Genomic DNA, 15,668 nt, shown 5'->3' on the forward strand with positions numbered 1-15,668 from the left:
TACTAGTTAAAAGTGAAGGAGAGTATAGAGACTGAAACATACGAGGGACTTCTGAAGACTGAGGTACAAGATGGGACTTAAGTCCACAGTTTCCTCTACCAATGATACACAAAAGCTGAAGAGCTCAATCAAATCCCTAACAAGAAGAAATAGCAATATAAGCTATCCCAGCTTTTTTTTTAAAACTCCATTAGAAATATGAAGTCACAGAACAACAAAGTACCCTAATATCTGAGGAAAAACAAGTACCTTCAAGGAGTAGGAGACAAAGCAGTCAGGCACCACAAAAGTGAGGCAAGAGTAATTCAGCTAAAGGATTTACCAAAGCCATGAGAATCACAAACACAAGAAGAGTACACATTCAGTTTCAGGCATTTTATGAGCTAATGCTGGGAACTCATGAGAAAGACTGGTAGCAGAGTGGAAAACTAGTAAAGAAATTTCCTACGGAAAAGAAAGCCTTCTTTTCAGAAAAGGCCCCAAGCATCATCAGGATTATTAGGCCAGCTGTGAGTTAAAGAGCCAAGTGAGAGTTTGAGGCCATGAGTTCAAGCTGTAGTTTACATTCTCACACACACACACAAACACACACACACACGTGCGTGCGCAGAACCCCCCCCCCCCAAGATTCATATGATCATCTCAGTCAATACAGAAAAGCCTTTGACAAAATCCAAAATTTGGAGGATATATCTAGAGTATTGCTTAACAGAATTATTTATACCAATAAATATTTATAATTGAAAGCAAGAAAGCTCTGAAATCAGTAAGCTAAGGTACCTCTTAAGAAGACTATATTAGGGGCTGGGAATATGGCCTAGCAGTAGAGTACTTGCCTCGCATACATGAAGCCCTGGGTTTGATTCCTCAGCACCACATATATAGAAAAAGCCAGAAGCGGTGCTGTGGCTCAAGTGGTAGAGTGCTAGCCTTGAGCAAAAAAGAAGCCAAGGACAGTGCTTAGGACCAGAGTCCAAGCCCCAGGACTGGCAAAAAAAAAAAAAAAAAAGAAAAAGAAAAAAAAAAGAGTATATTAAATCCAAAGAAAGCTGAAGGAAATAGAAAAGGTAAAAGCAAATATAAACATAATAAAAAACAGAATATTCAACAAAACTAAAAGATTGGTATTTTAAAGGGTCAATGAAAATGTCTAGTGAGAATCATCAAAAGGCAAACATTCTACCATATGCAAAGAAGGAATTAGACCCATATTCCTTCCATTTATGACACTATGGGAATTTAAAAAGTACAGGAACAAAAACAGAATACTGATTTTCAATAATTTGCTAAGGATTCAAAACTAAGAAGCAAAACTAAGATAAGCAGTAGATTAGGCCTGACACTGAAACTGATGATCATAATAAGCCACACTGCCAAAATATGACAGCTGTTTATCTAACAAGTTTGACCACTGAGCAGGCTTAAAAGGCAATCATTTAATGATGTACTAACAGTCAATAAAAAACAAATTATTACCTTTTTGTACAGAGCCATTACATCCGAATCCAATACAATTATATTCCTTAGCTTTGCATTTATTTCAGTTACTAAAGGCCTCATAATCACCTCCGAATCAAGTCCTAGAGGAAAAAAAGATAAATGACTGCTTTTTCCTTTCATTTAAAATTGTGCTTTTTTTAATGAAAATTTATTACCTTCGATCTTAATTTCAGCAATGTTTCGCTTCTGATCTTGAATAAAAATCCGTAAACATGATAATTCTGCTAAAATCTGCAAGGTAATAATATCTTCATTCATGGATAGCTTTAAAGCTACAAAAAAAATCATATAATAGAACGTAAGAGAAAACTTTGAGCAATTACAACACTATACTTATAAATCAACTGAAATACCACAAAAATATTAAAATCTAGTTTGCAGTTTAATTGAAACCAAAGGTAATAAGATATTCTTTATGATTCTAAGAATTATCTAATGAAAACAAAAGCAAATAAGAAGGCAAACAAAACACTGTTAATAGAAGACTACAATCATTTCACACTAAAACCTGGAGGTATACAATTCTCAATCTTTTAAGAGAGGTTTGAACTCAGGGCCTCGTGGTACTTTTTCACTTGAGCCTCACCTCTAGCCATGCTTCTTTTTTCACAGTTATTTTGGAATTGGAATTTAGCAAACTTTTCTGCCCAGACTGCCCTGAAGCATGATCCTCCAGATCACAGCCACCTAACTAGCTAGGTAATACTATAGGCACAAGCCTCCAGCAGCCAGTTAAAATATTGACTGTGTTTAAATATGATTACTGGTAGATACTTGTCATTATAAAAAGGATAAATGTTCTGTGCTTTTTTAAGTAACAAATTGAGCATACACAACCCAAAGAAGTGCTCCAAAATTTAAAGCTTCTGGAGGATTAACTTAGGATTTTGCAGCACCTCAAATTTCAACTTCCTGGATTTTGGAGGGTCAACCTATATTCTGATTAAAAATATACTCTAATGATCAATTTTTAGTCCCATTTTAGTATAAAATAATGCTAACGAATATAGTAATTTTAATGTAAATTAAATATTTCTACTATGTACAACCAATTATATAAACTTTTCTAAAATTAACATGAAATATGATTACTATTTATTGACCTACTTGGTTTAAAAAATTAAAGTTAAATTTTAAAGAAATATACCTAATTTTTTAACGACATCTCCTTTGTCTTCAGTCTCCATAACAGATACTGGGGATCCTTCTACTGATTGTGGAAGAATATTGTTAAGATAATTTATTGTATTCAGAAGTGCTTCTGTGTGTAAATGGATATCCAAAGAGGAAAAATTCACCTAAAATTAACAATATTAATTTTAGTAACAGGTCAATAAAAATTTTGTCCATAGTATCTATAAGGCACTCTTTTCTGCTACAAAGGATGTGATTTATAATAACCAGGTTATATCCTTAAGAATTTTCTAAGTCCAGTAAAAAATAACTGTCATACTATACTTAGACATGGAAACATACTAATTAAAAATGAATATTATCTACTCATACCTTAATCCGTTGTAAAACATTGTTATAGGTACTTTTCAAGTCAGGCGCACTTTTTTCAGCCTATCCAAATGGAAAGTGAATCTGTTAGAACATCTTAGGAAGTCATGAGTATGTATACAAATACATTATAATACTAACATACAGTTATTTGATTTTCCCCAACACACTATAGTGTATATGTAACATGACATACACTATAGTTTATATAACTATATACTAGATAACTGTTTAAGTCTATTTTGTAGGACTAGAACAAAGCAACTACTTTACTACAACAAGAAAAATGCATATGAGGTCCTCTAGCAAATGGTCAATAAATGTTACATATAATTATATTATAAAGAAATACTAAATATCAAATAAAATGAACCATCATTTGGTAATAAAGTACTCTGAATAGTTCTAAATCAAAAAATTTTGTGACAAAATTGTCCAAGAATCCAAATGTCTTCTTTTTCCAAAATTACTATTTATATTATTCATCATTAATACATAGTTGGATACAGTTATAGGGATCATCAGATGTTCTGACACGTGTATATAATGTGCAATAATCAAATTAAACTAACATATGTCCATAACTTTGCTTATTTGTATCATTTTTGTGGAAGATATTAGAAATTTACCTTGTTATTGTACAGTATGCTCTATTATTGGCATAGTCACTATGTTGTGCAGCACAGCTTAACCCTATTTGACCTGCCTGTCTGAGAGTCTGTTCCTTTTTGTCAGAAGCTCCTCTTTGGTTCCTTTCCTACAACTCTTAGTTTCTGCTAGCTGTAGGGAGCCAGCAGTAAAGTTTATCCTGACCTCTGGCTGTGTTGTTATCTCAAGGAATGTGTTAAGATATGGCTTAACTGACAGACAGCACTTACCAAGATGTTTTACTGTGTCCATAGGAGCCTGGTTTATGTTAACCATTCAGCCTTATCTTGTTTTACTGCCTCTTGTTATTTACCGACTTAAAAGCTTTCTTATTTTCTTAAACTTTAGTAACCCTATACCATTCCCTGGTTCCCAAACTGCATATAAGCTGGAAGTTAAGAATAAATGGGGCTGCAGTCTTGAGCTACAAACTTGAGCTACAGATCTCCTGAACCCCATCTTTTGTCTCTTGTCTTTTTCTCTTGTCTTGTATTTTTCTATTTCTTTTATCCTCACCCCCTCAATCAGGATTCCCTTTCATTGCCGGCTGGCTCCGGCAAGTGGCGCCCGAACAGGGACCTGAACACCTGGGACTAAGGCAGAGGACCCCGCTGAGGTAAGAGGATGTCCGATCACTTGGGAAGGAGAGTGGGAGAGAGTAGGGAGAGAGCATCGTCGGGAGTAAGAAATTATGGGAAAAGGTAACAGCTGCATGCTATACGTGCAGACCCTCAAAGGTATGCTTCATACCCGGGGAGTGAAAGTTGGCCAAAGTCAGTTAGAACGTTTCTTTCACTTTATTGAGGAAGCATGCCCCTGGTTCCTGGAGGAAGGAACCATTAACTTAGAAACTTGGCAGAAAATTGGAAAAAGAATTCAGGAACATTATGACGCAAATGGCCCTGAGAAAACCCCAGTGGATGCTATTACTCTTTGGAATCTGGTCCGAGATTGTTTGGATCCTAGACATGAGCAGATTAAATTCAATCAGTCAATCAGAGAAACTGGACAGGGGCCTGATGAGTGTCGCCCAGCTATGGGAGCACATACAGCTGCCCGCGAAGAGCTGAGAGAATAACATCTGAACCCACTGGACTAGATATTAAGAAAGACTCAGATGGCTCAGACTCTGAAGGAAAAAATATACAATGAGCCTACTAAAGATAGATTCATGTTGAGAGTATGTTGAAATCAGTTATAGCCACATTGTCACAGCTTCATCCAGAACAACAAAGTCCTTTAAAGGTAGATATTGGTGAGCCCCCACTGACAGTCCTGGCAGTTACAGCTCTCCTTGGAGCAGGCTGCTCACAGAGGGGAGGGACCTGAGGCTAGGGAAATGCTAACACCACCGAGGTAACTTCTCCTGACCAAGCGCTCTACTATGGGAGTGGCACAATCTAAAAGCTGCTCAAGTTTGAGCCCAATCTTACAAATTTGGAATATTTTATTTAACTTCTATGAGCGCTGGGGCAGACGAAGTTCTCTTTTTCTGCCTCTTTCTAAACTCTGCCTGCCTGTGACATAGGATGGGCTGTGCTAGCTTCCAAAGGTACCAATGTTTGTTTAACATCTGCTTTGAAAGACACAAAGGTTTTCTATTCTTGTTATTGATGTTAAGTTTGGAGATTGAGTTAAATTCTGCTCGTTTGGCTAAATCCTAAGTTTTCTCTAGCATTGAGCACATGGTGGACAAAAGTAGTGGAGGTGGAAGCCCACCCATCCCCCAGTTAATGGGCATGCCAAATTCCTGGAGGCTGGGCAGGGACATGGAGTCTCCAGCTCCCGGTAACCCTGCCCCCCACCCTGAACTCTGGAACTGTGGCCTTGCAATTCAAAGGTACCTTGCAATTCAAATGCTGGAAGGTAAAGGTGTCTTGCTGTAAGCCTGCTAAGGCTCTGACCAGCTCCTCTGCCATTATGCCTTGCCACATGTCTGTGTTCTGTTCATGTCCTGTCTCCCATCTCCTGGACCTTCTCTAGTCCTAGTGTCCCACTTCAGCTCCCCATAGGGGCTGAACTGGTTTCTCAAAATGTGGCTTCTCGGATAATCTCGGAAAATTTTGGTTTGCTGGAAAAGTTTTTTGTTTTTTTTCTAACTAACCACGTGGTTCTACAATATGGGCAAATAATATCATTTTGCCACTGGAATTCCATAAAACGTACATGGCCAATTAAAGAACAATTCTAAGCGTGCCCCAAAGCTTGTGCACGCAACTGTCTGTATGTCTGTCTGTTGGTAAAACTAAAAAACAAACAAACCAGGTTTTAAACCCATGTTTGGGTGCAAGCAAATGTGTCTAAGAAAAACTCTAAAAGGTTCTAGTATACAGCACATGATATAAGTCCAATGATGTAAAACCAGTGTGTTATTCTTTATGTCTATCTATGCTAAAAGTCAAGTGTACATCTAATCCTGACAATTCTTTGGTATAGATTAAGATTTTTCTTCTCCATTTTTTTTCCTGTGCCCTCATAAACACTTTTAAGATCAAGAGACCAGAATCATTTTGGAATGAGTGTGCAAATGTGGCTGCTAACCTAGATTTTTCTGACCCAGGATTAATATTTTGCTTTATAGGATGCAGGTCGACATGTGTGCTAGCTGCATGGACTGTGGCAGTCTGTGGCTACAGGAAGCCGCCTCCACAGTCTGCTCCCAAACTGCCTGGCTTCACTACTAATAATTCCTTATTCTCTCTCTCTCTCTCTTGCATGGGAAACTGCTCAGGAAATCTAGGAGTCCTGTGAAGATTTTGACAGGCCCAGAGTGCTACTGCCCTGGCTCTGCCTGCCCCAAGATTAGAGTTGGGTTTATAACAGGCCCATCATGACAGTTGCAACCGAGGCTTACTCCAAGGTTAAAAGCATCAGAGTTGTGTTTGGTGGCCACAGGGTTGCACTGGGGAAGCATTGGTATCTTCCCTCTCCATGTCTCAGAAACTGTCGTGGCTGCTGCAGAGAGCAGACTTTGTTGGCCTTTGGTCTTTGTGGATTTTGTGACTAAGAAGATGGTTAAAGGCCCAAGCCTTCTAAAATCTTTTAAAGTTGTCACCCTGCTTAAACCAGTAGGGCACCAGCCTACAAAAGCCAGAGTACTCAGAGTAAGCAACCAAGGAATACTGGAAGGTTTCAAAGGTCTTTAACCAGTCTGTGTAGAAATTTGCAGGCAACCCAGCAGGAGGTGTGACAATCTATCCAGGGAACTCTGAGAGATGCCACTACAGCCTTGCCCAGCTCCAACCCATCTCTCCTGCTGGCCTACTGATTCGGGATGTAAGACATAAGCCACTTCGGATCCACTGAAGCTGAGACTTTTACATTGTCCTGACCCTTTGCCCTCTTGATTGTTATTCATTTGTGTTCTCTTCCACCTGCTAGTAAGGTAAGGTTAAATAATATGATTTGATTTAATGGCACATGGATCTCATTCAGTCTGCTGTTCTCTAAGTGTTACAGCAGAACTCTGGCAAGTATTTGTCATATTTTAGGTCCTTATTTTACTAGTCAAAAATTACAGATTAAAACTTGTCATTTGCGTACTTTGCATGATTTTCAAAAATTTCTGGGAGACATAATTGGCTTCGCCCTTATCTTAAATTATCCACAGCTAAATTAAAAACCTTATTTGATTTATTAAAGGGGGCACTGACCCTACATCTCCCAGACAAATGAAAACTGAAGCAGCTAAAGCATGGTAAATTCTGTCTTTTCCCAACATGTAAACTATACTGATTACTCGGCCCCTTGGGAAGCATATATTTTAACTACACCTCATTCTCCAATGGCGGTCCTCTAGCAGAAGGGACCTCTTTTATGGCTTTCCTTGTCTGCTGCTCCCTCAAAGTGTTAACTCCCTATTATGAATTGGTGGCCACTTTAGTCCATGTGTGCCATGTAGAATCTTGTATTTCGGAGGAGATCCACATGTAATTTATATCCCCTATAATTTATAACAGCAAGAATGGCTTTGTATTCATTGTGATTCCTGGGCCATTGCTTGGGCCATTTTATGAGTACAATTTCATATCATTATCCCTCCAACAAATTACTTCACTTTGCCTCTTCTTACACTTTTATATTTCCTTGGGTTGTATCTCTATCGCCTCTCTCTATGGCTGCCTTGGTGCTTACAGATGGATTTTCTAATGGAACAGCTGTTCTTACTATTGATGGTGATACTAAATCTTGGGACACTGGTCTTTTTTAAGCCCAGAAGTTGAACTTCAAGCAGTTTTACAGGCCCTTACACTTTTACCTACTAAAGCTTTTAATTTATATTCTGATAGTCATTACTGAAACTGTCCCCTTTCTTGGAACAGTTAATTCCACTATCCAAACTCTTTTTCACCAGATAAAACTTCTTTGCTCTCGCACCTGTCCATGCTTTTTTGGATTTATACATGCTCATACTAAGCCTCCCGGACCGTTAAGTAAGGGCAATGCTATTACGGATGAGGCTACTCAGGTTTTTCTCACTCAGATTGACTTAGCAAAACAATCACATGCAGCCCACCATCAAAACAGTTGTGCCTTATGTCAGCATTTTCATATCACACATGAGACAGCTTGTCAAATTGTAAAAACTTGCCCCAACTGTACTACCTTCCTACCTGTGCCCTCCAATGGCATTAACCCTCGAGGTTTAGTAGCCAACCATGTTTGGCAGATGGATGTTACCCACATTCCCTCTTTTAGACGGCTTCGCTTTGTCCATGTTACCATAGATACCTACTCTAATTTTATTATGGCTACTCCTCTTGCCGGGGAGGCTAGCAAACATTGTATTTCCCATGCCCTGCGCTGCTTTGCCAATATGGGACTTCCTAAATATATTAAAACTGATAATGGTCCGGGATATGTCGGATGAGCTTTTCAAACTTTTTGTAAATCTTACCAAATTTTTCACACTACAGGAATTCCCTATAATCCTCAAGGTCAAGGAATTGTTGAGCGGGCCAACAGTTTGTTAAAACATCAAATTTCTAAATTAAAAGGGGGAGGGAATTATACCCCTTCTCTCCTGTTAATATTCTTTCTAACGCTTTATTTGTACTAAATTTTCTAAATTTGGGCTGTAATGGCCTTTCTGCAGCACAGTGGTTCTGGGAAAAGAGAGAGCAAAGAGCTTTTGCCCAAGTTAAGTAGAAAGATCCTTTAACAGGTGCTTGGCACGGACCCAATCCAATATTGACATGGGGTAGAGGACATGTCTGTGGGTTTTTTTCCACAGGATGAAAATGATGCCCGCTGGCTACGTGAGCATTGCGTTAGGATTGTGGAAGCTAATCAGGATGGTGCAAGCACTGACTTACTGGGCTTATGTGCCAGATCCACCAACAGTACACCCTGTGACTTGGGAAGGAGCTGAGGTGTTCGTCCATGTCAACAGATCAGCATATGGTACGGCTCCAGATCCTTTTGTTCAACACATTAAAATGGGAGACTTTGCAGCTTCTGGCATTGGAACCCCTTTATGTTTTACAACTGTCTCCAACAGCTATATTCCAGGCTGCACAATAATGCAATCCATAAATCATTGAATTTGGATTTCTGATAATAGTCAAGTATATAATATACGAACAACTTGCCTACTGGGTTCCCTGTACATACTAATTCTACATCGTCCTTCATGATACCTTGCTGCATCAATTCTTCTCAAATTGTAGAATCCACAAGAGAACTGCACCCCATAAAGTGTAGACATGAACATCCTTTTATAACCAATATTTGAGGAACTAATTCTCAATTGATGGACTGGTCCGGAGCCAATCTCATCAACAAGTACAATCCAGGTCTGTGGTGGATGAATGGACACCCTCGATGTCATGTCTGGATGTTAGTGGCTGCCCTAATAATATCTCCTGGCCCTCTTCTTTCTTTTTAAAAAATATTATGAGTTGTGTAGCACCTCCTTATGCAATTATGTATGGACCTTTTAATATGTCTATTGGAGCCATGTATTTCAATGTTACTTGTACTGTTCGTTTACAAATTGCTTGTATAATGGTCTTACTGATTCTGTAATTGTTATTAAGCAGCCTCCATTTATTATGCTTCCTGTGAACATATCTGAAGCTTGGTATGAAGAAACAGGTATTCAAGTGTTAAACATCTAAAAGAGCTCATGCGCCCTTGACGATTTATAGGACTATTGATAGCAGGCATTGTAGCCTTTATTTCCTTGGCTGCCTCTGCTGCAGCAGCTACTGTGGCTTTAACACAAAGTGTGCAGACAGCTAACTATGTTAATCGGTGTGCTCATAATACTATGCAAGCCTTACACTTTCAAGGCAGGATTGATGATAAAGTAGAACAAAAATTGGAAGCATTGCATGAATCTGTGTTGTCTCTGGGAGAACAAATTTGTGCTTTACAAACCTTGCAATGGGTGCGCTGCCATGCTGGGTTTGACTTTATTTGTGTAACCCTCCATAAATATAATGGGTCAAGCTATCCTTGGAAACAAGTTGTAGCACATCTTAATGGTATTTGGCACCATAATAATTTGTCTTTAGATCTTTTTCAACTCCACAGGCAAATAGCCGGACTAGAACAAGCTCCGCCTCTGGACTCTGAAGTGGCAAATACTGCAAAAGAGCTGTTTGAACAACTTCAACAGTATATCCCTTCTTTGACTAATGTTAAGGGGTTACTAATGACATTGCTTGGCCCTAGGATACTTTTGCTGATGGTTTTCCTATGCCTTTCTTGCATTGTACGTATATTGCAAAATTCTTTTATGAGTTTAGCCAGCTAGTTACATAAGATCAAGCTCCAAGTAAATGAATTTCCCCTGAGAGGAACTGCAGCCAGAGACAGGGAAGAGTGGGTGCCGGTCTGACCAACCTAAGACAGGAGAAAATAATTACACTGAAGGTCCTTCCTACATAGGACACAGGCTATTTATTTTGCTTATGATACACCTATAAGTCATATTTAGTACATAATAACAAAAAGAAGTTAGGGAAGTTATTATATTAGTGTAATGATTAAAGAAATTATTACACAACATAGAAAATGTAACTAAAATTTCAGCAGCACACTTACCTAACAAGCAGATAAATGAAACTCCTTACCTTCATATATTCTAGTGTTAACAGATCTTCCATGGTGTTATCCAGTGTCGTGACCAAATAAATGGGCTTCTTGTTTTCATCTAAAAATATTTTTGAGTTATCTTTTGGTAGAAAAACTAATTACAAATGCATGTAGGCAATATTAGTAGTTATAAGACTGAAAAAACTTTCTTGCATCAGTTCTTGGCCTTGGAATCTACTGTATTCAATCAATAAGATCCTTTTATTTTTTAAACTGATAATGTGTAACTCCTCCTCCCAACTGTTTTCTTCACTTGTACCTCAAGACTAAACACTTCTTAACTCTAAACAGGAGGTAAGAAAAACCAGAAATCTGTCAAAGAAAATATCAGAATGGTACTTATCAACAATTAAAGAACATAAAGAGAACTCTGGTCCTGGGTCAAAAATAGAAAAGTCTTTGCTTGACTTATATAACACCTTAACTTTTAGCATTTTCAAATAAAAATAATTTTTTTAAAAAAAGAAAACCTAGTTGTTGAGAAGACAAACCAAAAATGTGTTAGTTTTCTACATATTACCTTAGATTATAATACATTTTATTACTTTTTCAACAGTCTTTATTATAGTACTATTTTTGTTCAAAAACCTGGTTTCTAGCACAACTTCTACAGGAGAGACAGTTGTACAAAAATTTTAAAACTATTATTACCAAATATACCAGGGCAGCTAAACGTATTTAGATGGGGAAAATGAGTATTCTTTTTTGTCAGTGGTGGGGCTTGAACTCTAGGCCTCAGTGCTGTCTCTGAGTTCTTCAGTTCAAGGATAGTAGTGCTCTACCACTTTGAGACACACCACCACTCCCAAAAGGAATATTCTTGAGGAAAAAAAAAACCCTCACATAATTCCAGAAATCCCTCCAAACTTAAACTTTATTTAGCACATTAACTAATTTTCTAATGTAGGTACTAATTGTATTTTCAGCCCTTAAGAACCACCATTTTTATTTATATTCACTGACTTATTCAACTATTTACTAATCATTTACTTTTCAAAAGCAACTAGTTATGCTATTAATTCTTCAGGAAACAAGAGCAAAACTATTAGAGAAATAGGTCCAATAATAACTGAATCTTTTGTATTTTCCTTGTCAAGTATTTCATTATTATCTGTTCTTGGGAAAATAAGTTAAAAAATAAGCACAACTATTAAAACTGAACAACTACATAATTCTTCTGTATTACTAGAGAAAACTGTCAAGTTGGTATACTTTCCTTTCCAATTAGCAAAGCCAACTTTTTCTTGGCATAAAGATCATAATAGAACTAATAAAGCTATCATATAATGATCTTAGCTTAACACAAACTATCATACTTAAGTTTTTAAGGGCTATTAAGGGCAAAATAGAAACACAAAAAGCAAAAGATTTATCTCCCAACCCATGCTATACTACTTAAATTTGCTCTCTGATTTAAAAAATGGGGGCGGGGGGAGAGCATAGAGCTTAAGATATTTCACTAAGTATGGAGACTGTTGATATATGAAGACAGTGTCATCAGAGAAATGCACATTATCACTATATACCTATTAGGATGATCCAAATTCAGCACATCAAAATGCTGTCAAGAATATGGAATAATACACTCTCTTATTTACTGCCAGTTAAAATGTAAAATGAAACTAGTTTGGAAGACTAGAAGTTTTTACAAAACTAAACATACCTTTAACATAATTCATACTTTTACCATGTGATTTATACTTCTTGGTGTTTGCCCAAAGAAACTAAAGCTTGTATTTACACAAAAGCCAGCATGTGAATGTTTATAGTATCTTTGTTCAAAATTGTCAAAACTTAGAACAAAGATGTCCTTCAACAGGTAAATTGAGAAATCAAGCTACATAAACCCAGACCATGGAATTGTCTACAACTAGTTGTTGCTGAAAGAAAAGTCATGGAAAGACAGAGGAAATGTATTATTAAATGAAAGAGGACAATCTGAGAGGATACATAATTTATGATACTAATTATATGACATGCTAGCAAAAATAAAAATATGGGGACAGTAAAACGATCAGTGATTTCCAGGTGTCATAAGTGAGGTAGCAATGAACAATTGAATCACAGAAGATTCCTAGCATAGTAAAATAACTCTGTATGAAAATATAATGGTGGATACTTGACATTATGTATTTATTCAAACACATATAATGTTCACCACAAACACTGAACCTTAATTTCAACTATGGACTCTGGGTGATAATGATATATCAGTATAGTTTCATCAATTTTAACAAATATATGATACTATGTTGGGGATGTTGATAACAGAGGTATACACAAAATGCAGAAACATTAAATTTCCTATTACTCATAACAATTTGCCACCAACTTACTCTCTCAAACTTATAGTCTGATCCAAATCTCACTGGGCAAAAATCAAGGTGCTCTGTTGGTGATGGTGTGGTGGTCCTAGGACTTGAACTTGGGGCCTTGGTGCTGTCCCTGAGCTTTTGCAGTCAACGCCACGACTCTATTACTTTGTGTGGTATAAGTGATATAAAAAAGAATAGGTTTCCCAACATGGTAAAATAAGACTTTGAAATAGACTAAGGTTAAATAGAGATTATCATAAATTACCTAGGTGTGCAATTTTTAACCAACTGAATTTTTAAGAGTAGAAAGAGAAAGTAGGTAGAAAGAGATGGCAGTATGATGACCTCATGATTTGTGCCAGTTTTTTACCTGTAGGAGGTAGTAATGCAAAGAGCACTAGAGAAAACTAAAAATTAAGGACAGCCATTAACTAATAAAGAGCATGAAAACAGATAAATCACATGCGACTGACTTTAACATCTGCATGAAGTATAGAAATCAATATCCCTCTAGAGCCTTTAAAATGACTTCTTGAAACTGGGTGCTGATGGCTCACGCCTATAATCCTAGTTACTCAGGAGACTGAGAACTGAGGACTGGTTTGAAGCCAGCTTGGGCAGGAAAGTGTGAGCCTCTTATCTCCAGTTAACTACCAGAAAACCCAAACTGATGCTGTAGTTCAAAGTAATAGAGTGTTAGCCTTGAGTGCAAAAGCTCAGGGACAGTACCTAGTGTGGGGCACACCTGGAAGTCAACTAGCTGGCCCCACCTGTTTCTCAGTCTTGGGGCCATGTGTAGCTAAGATGGTAGCGCCTAACAACAACGCGCAGCTGCTACAAGTGTCTTTTGTTATAACCCAGAAGCAGTTCTGTGGGGCTGCGACGCCCCGGCTCTTCCACCCTTGATGGACAGCTCATGTCTCCCCTTCCTGCTGATCTTAGACCTGATTGGTTCCTGTGCCTTATATTAGTGGCATGTACTTCCCCAATAAAGGAGATCTTGCACTGACTTGACTCCCAGGCAGTCTGACTGTCCTCTGGTGAGGGAGGGCTGGGTGCGGGCGGTCTGCCGACCCTTTCCTTTCTGGGCTCCTCCGGTCCGGGCATGCCTTCCCCATCTCTCCCGCGGGTCGGGGGAGCATGGGGGGGGGTGGCAGAGACAACCTAGGCCCCAATTTCAAGTCCTATGACCACCACACCACCACCACCAACAGAACACCTTGATTTTTGCCCAGTGAGATTTGGATCAGACTAAGTTTGAGAGAGTAAATTGGTGGCAAATTGTTATAAAAGTAATAGGAAATTTAATGTTTCTGCATTTTGTGTAGATTTTAATTTTAATCTACTTGATTTTCCTTAATGAAAAACAACTGTCTATATTAACTGCAAGACAAGAACTGAAACGTAGCTGTCTGTGGGTTTAAAAACATAACCTATAATATTAGCTATTGGGAGGCTGAGATGTGGAAGACCATCATTCAAGGTCATCTGGGCAGACAAGTTCAACAGACTATCTCAAAAACAACCAACAAAAAGCCAGGTTCACGTAGTACAGAATCAGCCAAATAAGAGTTTAATACAGATACAGATAAAAGATTAAAAACTAGCTCTGCTATAGTTTGGCATGTGTTGCATACTTGATCCTCAGTGTGGCATTACTGAAGTGTTAAAATCTTTAACAGATAAAGTATAGTGGAAAGTTAATAGGTCATTATGGGAATACTATCTTTGGACGAGATTATAGTTTTTATGAAATCTCAGTCCCCATGAGAATGAAAAGTTATGAGTGAACATGGCTCCTGAATCACTCTCTGGCTTTGTCTCATTATATGATCTTATCTATACATGCTCCTGCAATGAACTCATCTACCAAGATTCTCACAGAGCTTAATCAAATGGAGTCACAGGAGCTTGGATTTTTACCTCCCCAAACTGTGAGCTAAATGAATCTCTTTTCTTAATATATTACTTAGTCTAGAAGATTTTCCAATAGCAATGGGAGACAGACTTAGTATAAACTCAAAATGTAACAGTCAGACTGTTTAGCAAATAAATAGATCCAAATGTCTAAAGAATTAGAAACTCTACAGCAGGTAGTCAACAAATTTTTTTTTGTTAATTTCAGTGAACAATGAAATTAATCATTTTTTTTAAAACAGAGATTCTTACCTAAGTATTCTGGACACTTTAAACAGAACTCTTTCAAAAACGCATTTGCTTTCAAATCACACGTTCTAATCATAACTTCTGTGCCCAATCCTAAAACATCAATTTCTACCACAGATATTTCACAATCTTCCACAAGGTGATAAAACTGAATCAAAACCTGTGAACAAATGAAAAAGAAAGCACCACTGTGTAGAACACATCATGTAACATGGCCCTGAATTTAAACTCTAGTATCTTAAAAAGAGAGAAAAATAATGTACCATTACGCTAAAGTAGCAAACTTGTTTAAATATATTGTAGTTACATAGGGATTTAGAAGGTATTCATATGAATAAGTTACATATTAAAATTTAATATTTAAAATTTAGGAAGTTTTATATTCTACCACATACAAGACATACCTACCTGTGTAAATAATCACTTTCAGAAAAC

At 37.6% G+C, this 15,668-nt stretch overlaps 1 protein-coding gene across 3 annotated transcripts in view; it reads right to left on the reverse strand.

Annotated features, from left to right (window-relative positions):
- The window catches only part of Vps13a (vacuolar protein sorting 13 homolog A), a 178,199-nt gene that overhangs the window by 106,505 nt on the left and 56,026 nt on the right, over nucleotides 1-15,668 (reverse strand). For all 3 annotated transcript variants that reach the window (XM_048332075.1, XM_048332068.1, XM_048332083.1), the window contains exons 26-31: nucleotides 15,237-15,393; nucleotides 10,731-10,810; nucleotides 3,007-3,066; nucleotides 2,648-2,798; nucleotides 1,656-1,772; nucleotides 1,477-1,580 (exon numbers count right to left, since the gene is read on the reverse strand). In XM_048332075.1, the coding sequence (XP_048188032.1) occupies nucleotides 1,477-1,580; nucleotides 1,656-1,772; nucleotides 2,648-2,798; nucleotides 3,007-3,066; nucleotides 10,731-10,810; nucleotides 15,237-15,393 (669 nt within the window). The remainder of the gene's footprint in view (nucleotides 1-1,476; nucleotides 1,581-1,655; nucleotides 1,773-2,647; nucleotides 2,799-3,006; nucleotides 3,067-10,730; nucleotides 10,811-15,236; nucleotides 15,394-15,668) is intronic.

Source organism: Perognathus longimembris, chromosome 1 (genome assembly GCF_023159225.1).
Source record: "Perognathus longimembris pacificus isolate PPM17 chromosome 1, ASM2315922v1, whole genome shotgun sequence".
Classification (NCBI taxonomy): domain Eukaryota; kingdom Metazoa; phylum Chordata; class Mammalia; order Rodentia; family Heteromyidae; genus Perognathus; species Perognathus longimembris.